General features: G+C 38.5%; 1 protein-coding gene across 2 annotated transcripts in view; it reads left to right on the forward strand.

The window, feature by feature from the left end:
- Positions 1-20,911, forward strand: part of STK3 (serine/threonine kinase 3) — a 231,922-nt gene extending 211,011 nt beyond the window's left edge. For both annotated transcript variants that reach the window (XM_082722790.1, XM_082722789.1), the window contains one exon: positions 19,513-20,911. In XM_082722790.1, coding sequence (XP_082578916.1) covers positions 19,513-19,671 — 159 coding nt within the window. In that variant the 3' untranslated portion in view covers positions 19,672-20,911. The remainder of the gene's footprint in view (positions 1-19,512) is intronic.
- The last annotated feature ends 470 nt before the right edge of the window (positions 20,912-21,381 follow it).

Consider the following 21,381-nt stretch of genomic DNA (forward strand, 5'->3'; position numbering starts at 1 on the left):
GTAAACTAGCACCCCCCCCCACAGTCATTTGAATGAAAACTTTGAACTATATCAAGTACATTGGATTAAATGTCACATGTCAGGTTCTGATGTTTTCTCTGCCTGATTTATCTCCTTTGCCCTGAAACGTATCTAAGGTGTAGATGGTGCTTGTAGTGCTTGACAGTTCACTTTAAAACAAACTAGAACGTCATGCTACTCTGTCTACCATATTTAATCATGACCAATATGTCATGAGTAACTGTCATGATTAAATAACAATTCAATCAGCCACTTGGGGGTGAGCTAACATCATTGGCACATAGAACAAGAAATTCTAGGGGAGCCGTTGTTCCAGATTTGGGGGGATTATTATTGTTAAATCTGCTGTTTATAAGATCCTTAGTTATAGCCCACAGGGGCATGGTGGCAGCTTGATGCTTAGTTTTAATCACAGTATAGCTGTCAGGTGATGCTTTAAAAGACCTTAAGAGATTTGTTCATCTTTATTTTTAAGTATTTCAGATGCACACTTTTTCTGCTCAGACCTCATTTTTATAATATTTCATGGAGTATTTTCTTCAATGAATAGTATTTAATTTTATTGTAGATTAATGTTTCTGATACTATGATTTTTTTTTTCTTCTAACTTTCCAAAACATGGCAGCCCTCAGAGCAACCTGGTAAAAAAAAAAAAAAAAAAAAAAAACCTATTGCAGTCAGCTCTAAAACTGTCTCCACTGTGCTTGAGAAACAAAGGCTTTGGAGGAAATCAAAGATAGGCCATCTCTGCTAGGAGAGTCTTTTCCCTCATTATTACTTGTGCATATGGGTCCTACATTCTGCCTCCTTTTCTGGCCACTCCGGTGGTACATCTGACCAAGCTTATATTCACATCTTAAGCAAAAGCCTTTCAGGCACAGGAACCTGAGAGTCCACCAACCTCTGGCCTCTCCCCAACATTAAGATTTCAGCAATTTGAATTGAGGTTCCTAATTTGAGAATTGCGCTAATACATTGATGAAGACACTTTAGCTCATTGAATGTGGATATACAGATGAACTCTGATTTCAGGAAATTTCATCACAGAAACATCTTGAATGATTAATACTGAATCGTTCTGTGTATCTCTAAATGTGCCATAGTGATAATAAACACTGATAAATTGATAAACAGAATCTTCCACAGTGGTTTCTGAAACATAAAATGGCTCTTATTATTAATGCTTCACAGATAATGAATCATCCCTTGTTAATATCTACTATTAGCAGATACTACTAAAATAATAATACCTACTCTTTGTCTGTAATAACCAGCTCTTTGGAAAAATTACACACTGATTCTTAGGAATTCAAGCTTTTCAGTCTGGCCAAGGCAAAATTCCGCCTCAACAACCAAACAGAATCAAGATGAACTGCAAACCCTGTGAAGATATTTACAAGGCTGGGAGAGCTTTCAGACTATGATGGGGATATGTTTATGCTTAGTTGTGTCCACTAGCTTATTTAACAAGCCTTTGTTAGGCACCTGCTAAATGCTAGGATCTGAAGGAGAAGGAGGAAGTAGACAACAGTATAAAGTGCAGCTTGTTGGGGGAGGGGATGGGGAGATGGGCATGAAACAAGATAAAAACTATGAGAAGAATCATTTGAATCTGGTGACCTAACGAGCAGTTTGGAGAGCATGACCAGGGTTAGAAGCAATGTGGAGTGAGTTGAAGTGTGATTGCCAGTTTAGAAAGTAGACCCATTTGAGAAGTCTGATTTTCAAGAGGAGAAAAGAGAATAAAACTATGGCAACTGTAGAGGAGTGGTTCGCTTTGTTGGCGATAGGGTATGTTTGGACAGTGCTTCAGTTTTGATACTTAAAGAGTTTGACGGTGCACAAGAGAAGAAAGAACACCATATAGTTAGCTTCTAAAACCAGGGCAATCTGGTCTTGTATCAGAGGGAGGTATAAGCCTCCCTTAAAATAGAGCGTGTGGAAGATGGCTGGGCAGGCATGTTCTAAACTGCAATGCTTTATATTCAGAAAAAATTGGGGGCTTTGACTTGTAATGGGAATCACAAGTTATTTTCTTTTAATCAAAAGTAATAGCTTACTTTTTATAATACTTTTGAAATGTTCTTTATCTGCCATGTACAGGCTGTTATGCCTCAGAATAATCTCTCATGGTTGTAAAACAGTAACAAATTTTTGAAGGTACTTTATAACTAAAGAATTTTAAAATGCTAAGGACTTTGTATGATTGTTCATCTTAACCTCATAATTTGGGGGCCATTTTGCTTCCAACTTATTTTGGATTTTTATGATCCATAGCTAATTTTTCCTCTAAGGCTTTTTACTTTCTGATTTTTATTTCCTTCTTCTGTTCAGCAATAGTAATTGCTATTGAATTATTAATTGTAGAAATAAAGCAGAAATAATGTGAAACCAAATCTGGCATAAGTAAAATATTTTTTGGTGTATCATGAAAATTCTCATTTTTTGTTTTGCAGTGTAATAGAGGATAAAGATTATAGACTTAGCATAATTCCTTGTACATTCTATCATTTGAGACATCTGAGATTTTGAGGAAATTGTGTTACTTAAGGAAGTCACTTAAGTCATTCTAAACCTCATTAATCTTACCTATAAAGTAAGAATAATGCCTGTTTCCAGACTATCTATCCCATTTTGCAGAATTATTATGAGATCCATCCGATATAATGTCTGTAAACATGTGTTGTAAGCTGCAAAATAATTTAAAATATATTATGATCTGAAAAATATTAGATCTCAGGGTCTCCTGCTCCCCTTTGACCTGAAGCGCACGGGAAGAAATGTTCTAGAAATGAACACAGTCGGCATGGGGCTTTCACTTACCGTTTAAGCATCAGTGACTGGCGTGTCTCTCTGCTGCTCTAGAGCTAACTTAAAAATCTCTAAGAAACCATCTCTTTTTTGGGGGAAAATTACTGCGGCTGGTAAACTGCATATCGTCTGTCCATAGTGTAATGTTTAATAAAAGTGCCAGCTCAGAAATTTGGCTGTCTTGACTTTAAATCCCAGCCACACCTCTTAGTAGCTAAATGTCTTTGGTAAGTTTAAACTCCCAGTGCCTCTGAACAGTTTAACTCAGAAAACTCAGGTGTTACTAATAGTACTATTTTGGAGAGCAGTTACCTATTAAATGAGATAACAACATAGTGTCTGCCAGTTCTAAGGACTCCACTGATTAGCCTCCATGAGTTAGCTATTATGTGGATGGAATTTACAATAATATGAATCCATATAGAAAATAATATTTCGTTAAAAAATAATATTTCCTGTAAAATAGTACCTTCAAGGAATTAAATGTTAAATAACTAAGGACTAACCAGATCTTTTCACTTGAGTAGCTTCATCCATGAAATTTTAAACACCTTGGGAGGAACCCAGAATCTCTTTGAATCATTATAATAGCTTACTTTGTGGGGGGGTACCAAATTTATAGCTAATAAGTAATTTCCCACCTGTCTGTAGCCCAGCAGTGATATTAGTGATTCTTTCTTTAACCAAAAAAGATTTCAAAATACTGTATACTATGCTAAATAAATAAATAAATGCAAGCATAGCTCTGCTCTAAAAAGGCTGAAAGCCTGTGGTGCCAAATGGCCACTAGAGGGTGCCGGATAGCCAGCGACCTAGCCTTTCCTTAAAGGCTGAGCCCTTGCCCCTGTGAGAGGGGTTCAGGAGCTGCCACTAATTTTATCTGTGGAGCTCAGTGATGTCTTATTTTCTCAGTTCCAGTCACCACTGATCTGAGAGTGGCCCGTCTTCCTTCACAGGAACCAGGGATTGAGCTGGAAGCCTATTCCCCTCCTTTGTAAAACTGTTCACATTTTGAGCCGGTCAAGTTTTCACATCCCCCCTGCCTCTTTCAGGAGAGGTTTGCCCATTCAGAAATCGCTTTGGTTACAACTCAGTGGATTTAGGAGGATTTAATTTTATTCCATCCTATTGCTTACACTTTTGCTGCTTTCAGGTATTCTAGAAGTTAATTTCTTAGTGGGATGTAAGAGATTTTTACAAAATAGTTACCAATTATTCAATACTTGATCACTCTGCATAGTTAAAAACCCACTGCCTAAAAATCAGTAAGCACTGCCTTTTTTATACTCAGAGCAGAGGTTCGGCAGGGGCTGGGGAAACTTGCACTGCTGCTGACCCAGCAACACTTACCTAATAGGCGATCTGCCTTCTTTATTAGTAGTTGGTATAATTCAGGATGACACTCATTAAAGGCCAATAAAAAGCAAAATTTCTGGTGATTGAAAAACCATAGAAAACTAGGAGCTAGCTAACCAAAAATCTGCAAGTGCCTCGGGATTTTAGCGAGAGTGGCCTCTCCCCTTTCGTTGGACAGCTTGGTCCAGCACATTCGGCTCTTGTGACTGTCAGGTGGGCTGAGCGAATGAGGGCAGTCTACTTAGAAAGCTGTGGAGTGAGGCGCCTGGGTGGCTCAGTGGGTTAAAGCCTCTGCCTTCAGCTCAGGTCATGATCCCATGTCCTGGGATTGAGCCCCACATCGGGCTCTCTGCTCAGCAGGGACCCTGCTTCCTCCTCTCTCTCTGCCTGCCTCTCTGCCTACTTGTGATCTCTGTCTGTGAAATAAATAAATAAAATCTTCAAAAAGAAAAAAATAGAAAGCTGTGGAGTGAGTAGGGGTGAGAGGAGGCTTTGTATACACCTCTGAGGAGGGGTCAGTACCTGTTTCATCCCACTGGGTGAGTGGGAGAGATGTGCAGGGCAGACACCCCAGGACTGGGGTGAGCCTTCTTGAGACTCACAAGATCATACACTTTGGTTAAAAGAACTATAGCAGGAACAGGTTCATTCACATGGATGTTCGCAACTAAAAGTGGGCTGGATGTCATGGGAACCCGGAAACGGACAGTGTTGTATGGACCAGACTGCAGTTCTTACAATAGTTAAGTCAGTGGGAAGGCAGTTCCTTTGTGTACAGTATTTTTCAAAATGACTTCATCCTTTCTGGTACCGTACCTCTACTCTGAATCTAATAAGACAAGGAAATTTCACTCACAATATTGTACAAGAATGCTTGGCGGGGGGGAGAGGGGGAAAAGGCTTTGGAGAATTCTGGCATCTCTTGGTACCAGGTACTCATCTTTAGGTCTGTTAGGTCATTTATTAAGGATTGGAAGTCACATGATATTGTATGTTAACACAAAATAATGGCAGGGATGCCTGGGTGGCTCAGTTAGTTATGCATCTGACTTCTGGCTTAGGTCACAATCTCAGGGTTCTGGGATCGAGCCCCATATCAAGCTTCCTACTCAGCCAGGGAGTCTGTTTCTCCCACTGCTCATTCTCTTTTCTCTTTCTCGTAAATAAATAAAATCTTAAAAAAAAAACAATTTCAGAATAATTATCCAGTGGATTAACTGCTCTTTGAATAACAGCATATGCCAGTCACTTGTTAAAAACATCTTTTGGCAAGTTCCTCAAGAGCACATTGAATTTAACAGCCATATACTTTTTTGTTACTTTTCCATAGGAGGTAAACCAACAGTATGTCTTTCATTTGATCCATAATTAAAGATGCATTTTTCCTTTTATCCTTATTAAAATTGAACTTTTTAAGGCTGAGCTGAAATTTCATCCTGAAGAAGAAAATGTTAAGACTTACTAGCAAAACTACCTCATGTAAATGTATATTATTCAAGCCAGAGCTCACATTCTGATCCCCAAGTTTCCACTAGTGACCACAATCTCCTGGCTTTCCCAGGAGATGCAGAGTGAGATCAGCCAGCCTTTGTGAAGTCCCTCAATCTCGGTTCTCTGCCTCTGCTTTCATGTCCGCATTAGTGGTGAGTGCAGTCAGAAAGCAGGTGTTTGGCTCAAGGAAAGATCTTGCCAAAACTCTTATGCCTCAGAAAGAGGTGCTAGCTTGTTCCAACTCAGTGCTGGAAATTTCTGGGAACATTTGGGAATGCACTCATTTTACAAGGTGGTATTACAAATACAAGTTTGATGCCATGTTCTCTATTAAATTAGTTGATACCAAAAGCAATTTTTAAAAATCTAATTTGGTGCCTTTCTCAGACAAAAAAAAAAAAAAGAAGAAGAAGAAGAAGAAAAGCTTTCATGGAAAATTCATTTTACTGTAGTCTCTAAGTGTAAAAAAGTTAGTTTGCAATAAATTTTTACTCTTAAGCTATTTTGTTTGCAAATGACACTGGCATATTACTTGGTCATCTTGCTTTTCAGTTATGCATATTAGGTGTCTGTCTAAGATGATGACATACCCTATAAACACTTTTCCTCTCCCTAAACCAGAAGGTTGAAAGTTTGAAACATTTACATTTGTAAGTTGATGCCTCCCCATAAGACATATTTAAGTTAAATTTGCCAGTTCTATGTATACTTCGTCTTAATTTTTATTTTCTTTTAGATTAATAACATTTATGAACATATTTAAAACAATTTTTTGTGAAAGGACAAGGGCAAAAGCTGTCAGCTTCAGTTTTATTCAGTTAGTGGTTTTGCTTTTCAGTTTGCATAAGACTGATTATATGAATTTTTAAAAATATTCCATAGGAGCCCTTCTATGCTTTTACTTTTCCTTTTTTTTTTTTTTTTTAAAGAGAAGAAGGAAGTGGGGGAGGGGCAGAGAGAGAGAATCTTAAGCAGGCTCCACACTCAACACAGAGCCCCCAAGCGGGGCTTGATCCCATGACCCTGAGACCATGACCTGAGCTGAAATCAAGATCAGATACTTAACTGTTTGAGCCACCCAGGTGCTAACCCTTTATTCTTTTAAATCCCTGAGTATCTTCATGGGGTTTTAATTGAATTTGTAGATTTGTCCGTTAATGTCTGGGAAATTTAAAATACTGTTCAGCCACAGATCAGGCCTATCTAAGAATAATTATGATAAAATGTTACCTGTTTGGTGAGCTTTTGTTTTCTCAGGCTCATGTGGCAAGTAAGTATGAATAGCTTTGATCAAATTTATTTTTGCTGGGCGCCTGGGTGGCTCAGTTGGTTAAGCATCTGCCTTTGGCTCAGGTCATGACTTCTGGGGTCCCGAGACTTCGGAGTCTGCTTCTCCATCCCCACTCTTGCGTTCTCTCTCTCTCAAATAAATAAATAAATAAAATATTTTTTTAAAAATTTTATTTTTGTTCTCTTTTTGAAAACATTTTGCTGTAGTTTGAGTTCATACTGTTTTATAAATAACTATCAGACCATGATTGCTAGTCTGTGGTATTTTAAAAGAACTACAGATACAGATGCCTCAAAACAAAAGTATTAGGAATCCTGCTCATTGTAGGTATTACTTCACTATTTAAAAAATTACTGCAATCTGAGTTTCATGATTTCTGGTTTTCAGCTGACCTCTCTTTCATTTTAAAACTTTTTATAGATTTGGCAAAGCAAATGTAGCATCTTTATAATACAAAGATGGTCATAATTTGAATCGTCAGAATAAGTATTATGATATTCCCACAGTAGAAAATTGTCTAAATGGTTATACTTGGTGGTATTAGTGAGAAATCTGTCCTCCCAGAGCACTTCGTTCAATGCACGTTTGCCAAAAGAGTAAACTGTGGTATTTATTATCATTTTGAAGAACTTTTTCTTGACAGAAGCCATTTTTCTAGAACAAAATTAGTCAAAATCTGCAATTTGGAGCATGAGACTGCCTGGTAGTGGAATGAATGAAATACGCCGGAAAATAGCCTGATTTTCCCTGATACTTTTTATTCTTTACTTAAATTGTAAGTGCTCCCACTTAATAACACACACATTTCACACTTTTTTAAATTTATTTTTTATTTTCAGCATAACAGTATTCATTATTTTTGCATCACACCCAGTGCTCCATGCAATCCGTGCCCTCTATAATACCCACCACCTCGTACCCCGACCTCCCACCCCCCACCCCTTCAAAACCCTCAGATTGTTTTTCAGAGTCCATAGTCTCTCATGGTTCACCTCCCCTTCCAATTTCCCCCAACTCCCTTCTCCTCTCTATCTCCCCATGTCCTCCATGCTATTTGTTATGCTCCACAAATAAGTGAAACCATATGATAATTGACTCTGCTTGACTTATTTCACTCAGCATAATCTCTTCCAGTCCCGTCCATGTTGCTACAAAAGTTGGGTATTCATCCTTTCTGATGGAGGCATAATACTCCATAGTGTATATGGACCACATCTTCCTTATCCATTCGTCCGTTGAAAGACATCTTGGTTCTTTCCACAGTTTGGCGACCGTGGCCATTGCTGCTATAAACATTGGGGTACAGATGGCCCTTCTTTTCACGACATCTGTATCTTTGGGGTAAATACCCAGTAGTGCAATGGCAGGGTCATAGGGAAGTTCTATTTTTAATTTCTTGAGGAATCTCCACACTGTTCTCCAAAGAGGCTGCACCAACTTGCATTCCCACCAACAGTGGAAGAGGGTTCCCCTTTCTCCACATCCCCTCCAACACATGTTATTTCCTGTCTTACTAATTTTGGAGATTCAAATTAAAACCACATTGAGGTATCACCTTACACACTTTTTTTTAAGAGTTATCAGCTCTGTGCCACAATGTTGAAAGGGACTTTTCCTGTTGCCACACATTAACCCTGGAGGCCCTAGCAGGAGACTGCAGTATCCCATATTCTGAGGAGAGCCACCAACAACTGAAACCAGACACCTTTCTCCAGAGTTTACTAAGAATGCCACCATCTTTCTTTCAGTTAGTAAATATTTATTAGGTACCTGTTGCAGGGAATATTCTAGGCACTTGGCTAGCTTTTGGCAAAAGTTCCTTTCCTTACGGAATTCATAATCTGGTGGCCTAGTGGAAGAAAAAGGTAGCTCTCTTGTTGCTTAGAGTAAAGTTGGGTGTGGCGGGATGTCTTCCAGAAAGCCTGTCACGGAAATGTAGGCAAGGGAGGCTGGCATCTACTCTCCCAGCCAGCTGCTTGCCAAGCTGGTTGAACCTGCAAACCTAGCACTGTGCCGCTAGAGCCGAGCTCGTGAGCAAGTGCCTGGGAGTCTGGGGGTAGACAGAAGGAAAAGGTGTCTGGAAAAAAAAGAAAAAGAAAGAGATGATGTCTGTTTTTCTCCCAGAGTTGTGTAGGTAGGAGACTTTAGCAGGTAGAGCCAAGGCCTGCGGGGTAACCGAGGGCTATGGTGGAGTGTGCTAGGAGGGAAGAGACTAGGGAACCTCTCCCCTTGGGTCCCAGGGTCTAGAGAACAGACGTCATAATACTGTCAAGGGGACTTCCAGGCCAGAGGAGACAATATGCCATCCAGAGAGCTGCCCCCGCTCCAAGAGGTGTGAGCACCAGAGTAACACCAGCACCACATCAGGCAGTCCACACACACACCCCTTCTGCACAGACCACAAGTAATCCAGCAAACCAGAGCAGGACTGAAACCTCCTGCCTCTGACAAGTAACCATGTCCATCACAGGGTCCTGGTTTCCTTCCTAGCTCCCAGCACCAGAGGAGCTGGACCTTAAAAAGAGATGGGGAAAAGGTACTAGATGCAAACAGCATCTCTTCCCACTGCAACTTTCTTGGTTTCTCTCTGCAAGATCATACCGAGGGAAGGGACAAAGTTTATTATTCGTCTGGACTTTTAACTAAAAGTGACCAGAAATCAGTGAGATCCGCCCAAGATTCCTTAAGGGATGTGTCAGGGAAATTTGGCATAGCACAGCTGAAAGAGTATGACTGGAGAAAAATGAAACTCTTTTAAGTTTATATAATAGTTACACAAAGACGTGACTGCCCAATAAGCTAGTTACAGATATATTTTAGGAACTGTCTTTCAAATGTTTATTATTATGTTCCATAACTAGTCATTTAGTTCATTTTTAAAGAAACAGAGTATATAAACAAAGTTAATCACTTAACTTGTTCATCTCATTTATAGCTTTATCAATGTTTTAAAATATTCCAAGTATTTATCAGAATCATTGAGCGAAGACTCATCTTCCCCTAATAGATCTAGAAAGATTTAATTAGTAGTTTGGTTTTTGAGTTACTCAGATCTTGTTGTGTTGGGCCTAGAATTTTAGAGCTGCTTACAATGTAGCAGAGCTATGCATGAATTAACTTTTTCCTGATATTTTTAGCAGGCAGAACTACTACTAGAAACTGAAAAGCATAAAGGGAATGGGTGTTTGATTGCTGTTGAGGAATGCAACTAAAATTTCATCATTCCTTTTCCCATATGGATGGATCAGATTTCCCCAGGTCAGGGTCATGGTGGAAATGCTCCTCAGCCCATAGCTCATGGCTAGATGCAAGCCTAACACGACACCAAAACAACTATGGGACAGTCTGAATGGGCACAAGCCAATTCTTGCCTTTGAGGCAACAGGGCTGGGAAGGAGGGGTGAGGGGACATGTCTTGTTGGTTTTGTCACGGCTTATCTCTTATTGATTAAATTATAGCACCTGTCCCAAATCGCTATGTAGAAATGTGTTTGTTTTGCTAGAGAGCTGATTAAATTAAATGCTTAAACATATAGGTGCTTGTTTTGTAAGACCAATTGTAGCTAAAATACATTAATAACTTATAAATACTCCACTGGGAGGAAAGATAGTGTTTTTAAAAGCAGTGTGTCCCTATTTTTAATCTATAAACAATCTGTTAGGAACTGTTTTATGTGCTATCTGGATGTTGAAGTGCTTTTAGTTCTTGGAAGACCTAAGAAACAGCTCTTGGTAGGCTTCAGTCCCAATTTATATCAGTGGGTTCGATGTGGTCTGTGAGGACCTGCATGAACACGTCTAGCTGTGTGACCTCGCGTGGATCACTTGGTCTCTCTGGGCATCCTGACCTATAAAACAGGGTTGGTAATATCTACCCCATAAGGTAATTGCTAGGATTAAATGACTTAACGCCCAGGACCTAGGACACTGTGTGACACATTGTACATGATCAGTAGTTGGCATTTTTCCCTTCTCCTCCGCTGATATCCACAAGAAATGGTTTTTTCCCTTTTCTTTGAGAACGCAAAGAAAATCAAAATGTCTTAAATTTACTCTAGATGCTCCGAGGTTAAACAGATGCTTCATGGCAGTTTCTAGTTAGAGTCCCAGAATATTTACGGTCATTTAGTCAATCAGCAAAAGACAGGGGCCGCTCAGCTCAAATAACCTTGCGTGTAATCCACCATCCAGGTAGGTAAATAGCATCTATTTTGGGAAGAAGGCCCTGCCAGTAGATTAGTATTAATGCAGCTTTTAAGGGCATATTTTACAAGGGATTTACAGTGAAGAATTCCATTTTTAGTCTATAGTGTGTCAAGTATCTGAAATTACCACCATCTTCATTGTTTTTGTAAATGTATATTTTAAATCTGTATGTATGGTTTTCTTTAAACGACTTCATACTAGTTTGGATTGACTTGAGAGTTCTTTTATTGTCTTCTTTTCAGCCCAGAAACTAAATCAGGAGATGGCTTAATATATTGGTATTTTAACTGTTTTTAACTTTTAAGTGTCCTATCTGTTATCCTTGTTGTTCAGTCTTATGGAAGAAGGCCCCCTACCTGTTTATATATATATATATATCTAAACTCATCAGTGAACTTGACTGGATTTTTTGCTAGTACTAACCTTGGTGCGTTTCCCACTCCCATTGTTAGCAAAATGAGTGTGGCAACCTCCAAGAACAGTGTTTTGTAAAACCAAACCAGATTTTGTTCAACATAGTAAAAATGTGAGCTCAAATGAAATATTAGGGGGAAAAGGAGTATGTTGCTCCAGGCCACAAACAACTCAAAACAGTCTGAGGCACGCACTGGTAAATCTTACAAAATGCTATAGGCAATTCAGCATCAAAATTGCCATAGAAAATTATTGTTGTTAGCCATTCTGTTGATAGTTCATATTGTTAGAATTGCTAGCAGATGGGAAAATAGATGAGTCAGGATACAGTATTAACAATCCATATTTTTTTAATCACAAGCCACTAATAAGGTCTGCAGCATCTGTGAGATTTATTTAAACAGTTGCTAGGAAGAGTTTGTTTTCCCAGTAAACACAGCAAACCTTGTACAGGATTTTCTTGATTGACTCTTTGACTAAATGTGTTAACTTTAACATATCAGACCACTTTCTTCATTGTGATGGTGTCTGGTTTATTTTGACAGACTGATTATACCAGCCACTCGTGGACCCATTCAGTCTTAAATGTTATCACATTTATGCATTTAAAAACTTCATAATCTTGTTTCTGCTACTTTTTGAGAGTAAGACTTTTTAAAAAGTCTCGTGTAGTTAGGACTACTTTTGACAAAAAATAATGTGAAAATCTAAGTATTTTCTTCCAAGAGCTTTTAAGACAATGTTATTTTAGAAAGTAATTTGCTTTTATCGCTTAAATGTGATATTTTGGGTTTTTATAATAGATTGGATATATAAACTTTCAGAAAGTTCTAATGTTAGTGGCAACTCTTCCTGATCAGTAATTAGCAGTTTTTCAATACTTGTCACAGGGTTCGGAAATAATTCTAATGGCTAAAAGTATGACCTGTCAAAATTATCAGTTTATAACATTTTAGTCTTATTTTCCATCTTCTCATGTCACTGAGTTGTTTATGCTGCTATTTTGTCCAAGAGCTAGTAAGTGAGTTATTAATTTGTATCTCTTTTATTTGGGTTTTCTTTTTTCTTTTTAAGGAATACTGAGAGATATAAATTTTTTTGGATATTGACCTATAATCTTCTTACTCCTGGATGAAATGTGATAATCCAGGACAATTATTAATAAAATGGGCTGCACATTCAAACTGTTGCTTATGTACCAAACTATACCAAGTTTCAAACAAATGTTGACTTCTACTGAAAAGTAGTTTTGACTTTTTCATTTAACTTACAAACAATTCATCCATCTACTCATCTATCTAATTATTTTTGTTTAAAAGTTGAGGTTTTTATTTAAAGGCTTTCACTGTTTTAAACAAACTTTTTATAAGAGTGGGGAAATCCTAGTCTACCAACGGTCCTGAAACATAAAGAGGATGGTAATTCTACCTCTGGCTAAATTTCTGCAGTTTATTTCATTCTAAAAGACTACTCTCTAAAAATGTCATCTGTAGGATTTTCCCTCCACTGTGGCCTTCATAGCTGAATATTTAAAAACCATTTTTCCTTACAGCTCGGGTTGAAGACCCTAGAAATTTCTTAGCAGCACACCCTCACTATTCATGATGACTCAACATTTAGAACACTCTGGGAGTGCTAGATTAAAAATATTAAACTTGGTATGATGAAAAAAATGCATTGATCTCAATCGAGGTCAGGTCGCATCGTATCTCTGCCATCAACCAGGAGTGTAATTTTGAGCAACCTGGCTCCCATTTTCTCAGCCAAAACAAGAAAGCCGGAGTAGATCCTCTCTGAGGTTTGCTTTTGCAGTAAGATTCAGTGAGGTTTACCTCATAATCCAGCCTTGTAGTTTCTGCTCCTGTTAAACAACACCTGGCTAGTATGTGGTGATGTTTAATAATCCCAGATACCAGTGTGTTTCTCTGAGGCCCCTGTGATTCAATTTACCTGACCTCAGTTTAAACTCTTTTTATGGAAATTGATTTTATTCTGTGCCCTTAGGATGCCTTGCCCCCTGGTATTTGTCATTTCAAATGTCCAAGAAAAGCAAAACTTCTTGTGAATAGAAAAACATTGCCTCAGGTCGTAAAACCATATTGTTCGGATGCTCCTCTCCATTTCTGTGACTGTGTATTTGAAGAAGTTCTGTCTTTTCTTTCAAACCCTTCCTCTTCCTGCGCCTCAGCTCATTGAGTCACTTAATCAGGTCCCACATCCTTGACGTCTCAAAGAATTGTCAGACTCTACAGTATTCTTTCAGAATGTTAAGACCTGAAAATTTAACAACCTTTGTTAGTTGTACGAGTTCTGTGTTATCATTAAATTCAAAACCAAATTTCATTAAATAGAATTAGCCTAGAGCATCTTAAAAGCCATTTCTGGATGGATTATTCATTTTTGCACATTTGTTCACATACAGTAAAAACCACAACGTATGCATATCCTAAAATTCTCTTTACTGACTTCACTTCTGGAACTCTCAACTGACAAATGGAGACCCAGACTTGATATTCTAACTCTGGTTTACTCTGCATTTATTTTGGACTTAGTCATCTGGCAGATGGCTTTGGTAATGTAGCTACTTCATGTTCCTTGTATTGTAGAAAGATGGTTCATAAGTAACATTACTTCCCTATATTTAAAAAGATATAAATTCAATTTAATTTACCACAAGCTCTGTTGATCCATACACGTAAAAATTCTGAAGTGATTTCCCTCCCTTTTTATGAAGATTTTCAAGAACCTAATTTTAGTGAATGAAACTTTTGTCACGATGATATTGGTAATAATTCAGGAAGCTTAACTTTTCCTTCTAATATTATCCTCATTAGCCCCCTAAATTGTTTTAATTTTGATTAGTATTTTATAAGGGTGATAGTGGCATTATTTAATATTATAGGGCCATTTTTATCATTGTGTGTGTCCATAAAATGTTATCTGGTTTGCGACCCTGTCTACTACTAAGCCATTGAGCAGTTCTGCTCTCCCAAGAGATTGGAAAAGCTGCTTCTGCCCACATTTTCCTCCCCAAATCATTTTCATATCTGTGGGAGGCTCAATAGCTACAGAAATACAGAGTGCTAAATATATGTTATTAGGGCTTAATCATGAGTCAAAACCCAGCCAGAAAATCATGTCTATAAATCATACCCACTGTATAAAAAGTGGAAAGTTCTACCAGTTAACCTCACTTTTTTTTTTTTTTTTTTTTTTGGTCTAGGTGCTACCATAATCTAGTTATTTAGAAATCTGCTGGCATTCCTCTTCTGTTAACAAAAAGAGAAGAGCCTCTGATCACAAAAGCTAACATTTGGGGATGATTTTCTATTGGATACCATAGTTAGATCATAAGATCAAGGAGAAAACCTTCATAATCTTACCCTCATCAAGGGCTTCAGTTACAGCCTAAATGCTGATGATTCCCCAAATATGTACCTTTATTCTCTTTCCTGAGCTTCAAAACTCCAAATTATAATCCATATCTGATGTCCCCACCTTGACGCTTTATCTCTCAAACTCAACAAGACTAAAACTCAATTTGATTTACTCCCCTATCTTATTAATGAGAACAATCTCTACCTCATCACCGTACCTTGAAGCCAGAATCACCCTAGCCCTTCCTTCTTCCTGATTTTTCTCAATCAGTCAACAAAGAAAGCCCTATCAGTTCTACTTCCAGCTCTCTCAGATCCCTCCCTTCTTCTCAGTCTCCACTTCCTTTTTCCTGGTCCAGTCCTCGCCCTCTCTCTAGACAGTTGCAGTGACCTGCTCACAGGCCTTCCTGCCTCCATTTCCCCCCCATGCTAATCCATTTTCTATACCTGGTGTTGGATATATTTTTCTATCTCACATATGGTTTTGTCACCAGTTATATTCAAGACTGTCTAGCATTTCTTTCTTGGCTACAGAAAGTCTGTAGCAACGTGCCTAAGGCCCTTAGCAGTCTGATCTCTGCTCTCCTTCCTGTCTCTTTTCCTGGTGCGCCTCACATCCCCGTGGCCACCTGCGGTCTCCGAGGATGCCAGACATTTGCGCACCTTACACCTTTCTACTCATGCTGCTTCCACTGTCCCCTGTCCTATTGCCCATCTTCTCAGCGTCCCCATCCTATGGTGCATTAGCTGTGCATGGACCTCTTTCCAGCTAGATTGCAAAGTCCTTGTGGGCAGTAGAGTGTTTGTTTATCTCTGAATCCGCACTGCTTGGTCCAGAAAAAAGAATAAATATTTTAATAAGTGAGTGTTCTGGAGTTCTCGGACAGGCCACCTGAAAACATAACTATATATGTTTGTTATATAGGTGTCCAATTTCCTGTAACCTTGATCTTATAGAGCCACAAATCTGAAATCATATTAAAAACAAAAAAACAAGTATTACAAGCTTTAGCACTAAAATCATGTTCTGTCTTTTCTGAAACAGTCTGAAGCTTTCATTAATGTATTTATTCTTATATAGTGTAATGCCTTATAAGATTAATTGCTTTTCTAGTTCCCAGCAGGCAAACAAGTTTGCAGTAAAGGGAGAATGACATATGTCTAATGAAGGCCATGAAAAGGAGCTGACAGCTTTCTCTCAAATGAAGATAAAAAGCCAAAAAGGAGAGAGAAAATTAGCACACAGCACAGATTAGTGATAGAAACTAATAATGGTGATTTATCATCAAAGGAAGGTTGCTTTAGGTCCTGGGTCCTCTGCTTAGAAGGCAACATATTTGTAAAGTACTTTATAAGGATTTTCTTTTCAAAATGGATGAAATGAAGTTTTTAATCACTTAAAAAACTAAGATTTAGATACTTCACGAATTTACTTATGTGAAATGCCTAATTCCCTAACAATGCCAGGTAACGGTTCTCCAACATCACAGACCTGTTTGTCACAAATTTTACATATTGAAAATATAAAAGTCTATTAGAAGAGGGAAACTTGTCTTCTGAGTAGCTTCTTTCTCTGAATTCAGTCCACTACTGTAATATAATATTTATAAACTGTTGGTAATTTGCCCCAGTAAAGTAGCATACGATATTTACAGGAATATCTTAATGCAAAAATTGTTTGCTTTGTTATGTGATTTCTCCTAATCTTAGAGTAACCCATTGCTTTGAGTCATGTTTTTCTGTATTTCTGTTTACCCACCCTCACGCCATGATATTTAGTGCTACAATTCTGTTTCATAGTTCCTTTTTTTTTTTAAGATTTTATTTATTTATTTGACAGACAGAGATTACAAGTAGGCAGAGAGGCAAGCAGAGAGAGAGGGAGGAAGCAGAGAGCCCGATGTGGGGCTCGATCCCAGGACCCTGAGATCATGACCTCAGCCAAAGGCAGAGGCTTAACCCACTTAGCCACCCAGGCGCCCCACTGTTTTATAGTTTCTAAGTGTGTGTACAGTCTCTAAAGTTTAAATAATTTTTGGACTATCTGGCATGGAGACATGAAACTCTTGCATAAAAATCAATTATGAAATAATAAATGGCTCTAGAATCAATCAAATGCTAAATTGTGTTGTTTAAATTATAAATGCCATATAGAAGTTCAGAGATGGGAAGATTAGCGTGGGCTGAAAAAAAAAGACAAAGTGAAACTGGAACTTATGCAGACAGCACTCAGGCGTGTCTTTCTTGGGGAAACATAGCCATGTGTTTTCTGTATTGGCCCTTCATCTCACTGTCACGTGTTCATACAGTTCAGAAAGTTCCAAGGCCCCTTGTTGGCTTATTCTTTATCCTCCAGTGATTTGAACAGATTTGACCACATAATAGATATATGATTAATACTTGGATTAAAATTAATGAAGAAAATAGAACACAGTGCATTGTGTATATATGTAACGCGTATAATGGTACGCTATCCTAAGCTAGCTCCTGTCCATGATAGGGCATAGTTTACATATATACACACCAGAACTTCTCGTCCACCAAAGCAAGTGGTGCTCACTTTCAGAGTCCCATCCTGGGAGCCCACATCCTCCTTCCCGTGACACTGTCCGGCCTGTATTTTTGGAAATCCTCTTTTGAATTTCCTTCAGAGTCTGGGACTCGTTCTTTTCAGTATCCTCAGTCGTGACAGATCTTTTTCAATTGAGAATGGATTTGATTTTTAGAACCAAGAGTGACTGAAGGCCAGCTAAGTTGAGTAAAATGGAGAATCAACCCGAAAAGTACTATTTTGGAGTACTATTAAAATCGACATGTTGACTCTAAAGTAATGAGAGCATTTTCTGGTTTGGCTCATAAAATAACGGAAGTTCCCTTATTAAAACAAAAAAGAAGCTGCAAGTTTTATCATACTAAAATCAAGCCTGAATTCTTCTCATAGAATTTTCCTGCTCTGGAGCAGATTATGACTCCCTGCATTCCAAACCCTGCTCTGCCCAGCTAGGAACCCCACCAGCCCCTGGATCTGCACTGACCTTACTGCTTCCTCAGAATGGTGGTGCTTCCTCCCCAGGGCCTTGCTTATTGCTCTGAGATACCCCCCTTTGCACAGACCAACACGGTGCCTGCTCCTTAAAGGAAATCTTCTCTCCATTGAATTTATAGTGAGGCTTCTCTTTTTTTGGTTGGGAATCTGTTTTTTTAAAAAACACCAAAAAATGGTGGCTGCTCTCCTCAGCAAAGTGTACCCATGAATGTGCCTGTGAGAAGCTTCTCGGTGGGTTTGAAAACCTCTCGTTGTAATCCGTAGTGCCTGTGGTAGGGGCTTGTGGCTGTCCCTCAGTGTTTCTAGTTCCCGATCTTACCCTTCTGACACTTTGGGAGTTTCTTAGGGCAGGGAGCTCAGTGGGCTTCTTAGCTCTTCTTACAGTACTTACCAAGATGCTGAGTATGTAATAACATTCTGCAAATCACTGGTTTTACGTGTTTTTAAACAACCCACCTGCTGCCATTGATTTAATAGTATCTGAAGAAGACCGAGTTTTAGATTTTTTTTTAATATTAATAGATAAAAGCCCAAGTATTAGCTTATATATTTCAGGGCATCCTAAAATATGTTTCTAGAGAGATAATCCATATCTTGCTATTGTGACATATGAATAATTATGGTAAAGCTCAGGATGCCAGAGATCCCATTAGGTGGAATGGCTCTCATCCCCCGTATCTGAGAGGCTTCCCTCACAGAAAACCGGTGAAGGTTTCCAGAAGGCAGCAGAACTGAACTAAATCATTATGGTCAAACTATATATCATTTAGTCAGATCTTATCACTATTATCAAACTATAATGTATATGGTGAAAATTTGATAGGCAGTTTATCTTCCAACTGGCCAAGCCCATGTCAGAATTTATAGAGCACTGTTTACATCAGGCTTGGGATATTTTGAATCACAAGTTCAGAACCTTAAGGTATCAAAATGTTTGAGACAGAAGTATTCTAGATCATTTAATTTTCTGATTAACCCACGTACTTCAAATTTAAGCATTTGGCAAAATGCGGGTTAGAATGGTTAATTTAACCTGATTCAATCTCATCACATTCTTGGGTGACTCTGCAAGTATTCACAATTATGGTGGTACCCCAGAGCTGGCAAAGATGTGAGAGATTAGAGTGAAATATATCCGGAACATATCCTGAACGTCTGTGTGTTGGCGCTGATGGATTGGTCTTTCTGTCTTTCTTTAAAAAAAGAAAAAAAAAACTTTTCATCAGCTTATTTTTTTCATTTGCGCTTTCCTAAAAGCAGAGTTGGGTTTTGTTTTGTTTTGTTTTCATTGCTTTTGTTGCAAGATAACTCAAGGTTCTTATAAGGTGTTGTGGCTTCTTGGTTCTTCAGGGAAGGAATTCCTGTTTTAATTGTGGAACTGCATTTCAGAGATGATGTAAAGAGTTTGCTGAAATATTCATACTAAAGCCGGTTAGATTTTAAGCTATTGTCGATCACTTTATTATGTTGATGTCTTCATTTTTTTTTCCTGTTTCTAGTTAAAAAATCTAAGTTTAGAAGAACTACAGATGCGGTTAAAAGCACTAGACCCCATGATGGAACGAGAGATAGAAGAGCTTCGTCAAAGATACACTGCGAAGAGACAACCCATTCTGGATGCAATGGATGCAAAGAAAAGAAGGCAGCAAAACTTTTGAGTCTCACTTCTTCTCTGTTTGTTTCTTTAACTATTCTGGAGACCAAGAAACCACTAAGAATTGAAGGAATATTATTATTGTTGTTGTTTTTTTAATCCCTAAGATTTGTGCTCTACAGCTAGGCAGCAGTCCAGAACTGATGATGGTACTTACCTAGTCAATTCCCAAAAGGCAGAATTTACAACTGTAGCCACTATGTTTTCATTTTTAAATAATGAAAACAACAGACATGTATTCCTCTTAGATCTGTCAGCTGCGTACCAGCGCTAAGTGTGTCCTACGACAAACGCTGTGTTTAGAGACCTTGGAAATCTGAAGCTATTGTTTAATTGTACAGCACTGAAGGGCTTTATGTTACAATATTCTTTATTCTTATTTCTAGTAGCTTATTTATTGTATCCCCAGGTAAGCTTATTTATTTATGCTGTTTTACTTTGTTTTGTTTTTAAGGACAAGATCAGGATAGCTTTGGTGAAGGGAGGGGCGTATTAATAGATGATAATGTACAGCCAAATTATACTTTTAGCAGGGAGCTATGGGATACATTCCTTGATTTCCAGGATAGTTTTCCAGTAGAAACAAAGCAATAATAGCAATAGCACCCAAATGGGCCAGATATTTTTTTATACTGAAACAATAATTCCATTTTTACCTTTGGAAATTTTGTTTAATGTTTTTATTGATGTTTGGTACAAATAGAACTATATATATATTTAGGTCACACAGAGCTATAATGTTTGAAACCAAAGAAATCAATGGAACCTTTGCACCAAAAATGTGCGGTAAATATTTTAAAAGAAATAAATCTTTAAGACAAATGTAATTTGTTAATATTGTTTCGTGTTGCATGGATAGGTCTGATAGCTGAACTGTATCAAACTGTAATAAGCTCATCAAATTTATTTCTGTGAAAATGTGCTCAATCGTCACAGGACTTTTGTGTTGATTTCATTGATTTCCTGGGAATGGGTAAACATCATGTGCCTGACAGTAACAAAATAGCAAAAACATTTGTACTGAACTGTGTAAGCCTTGGGGACTGAAAAAAAAAAAAAAAAAGAGTAAAACCATTAAAAAGAAGCTCATTTCTAAGCTGAATGAACGTTTGTGTGATTGAACTGGGACCAGTCATTTCCTAAGCCGCACACATATGGCCATATTGACAGTGTTTGTTCTTTTGTGTGTTTAATTACTATGTGTAAATCATAAAGACAAATAAATTTTACTGTGCCACCCAGCACATCTCATCTCTATGTCTTTTTTAAAAAACTCACCACCTGGATTCTTTTTCTGGCACGAAGGTATGTTAGGACAGGCTGGCCAGTGCCGGGATTACAAAAGTGAACGTCAGTGGCTTAGAGTAACACAGGTGATAGGTGATTTCTCCCTGGGGATACGCCCATCCCACCCCACGACTGGGAGCCACCCTGCCTCCCTACCCACTCACAGGACTGTCACCATGTGCAACACTGGTGGTCACCACAGCAAGGGGAGGAGTGCCAACGAGTCTCACATGAGCTCCAGCCTACTGTGACACCTGTCAGGGGGCCACAGCCAGTAGTCGGAGCTACTCACATGACCACCCTAATTTCAAGGGAGTGAGGAAATGCAACCTTACTGCGCACCCGGTGGGCAGCAAGAGAAGAAAGATGCCAGCAGGTTCACAAGGACCGCCAGGGAAGGTGGAGGTCTCTGGAAAGCTTCAGTTCC

This window comes from Mustela nivalis, assembly GCF_964662115.1.
Source record: "Mustela nivalis genome assembly, chromosome: 2".
In the NCBI taxonomy this organism is placed as follows: domain Eukaryota; kingdom Metazoa; phylum Chordata; class Mammalia; order Carnivora; family Mustelidae; genus Mustela; species Mustela nivalis.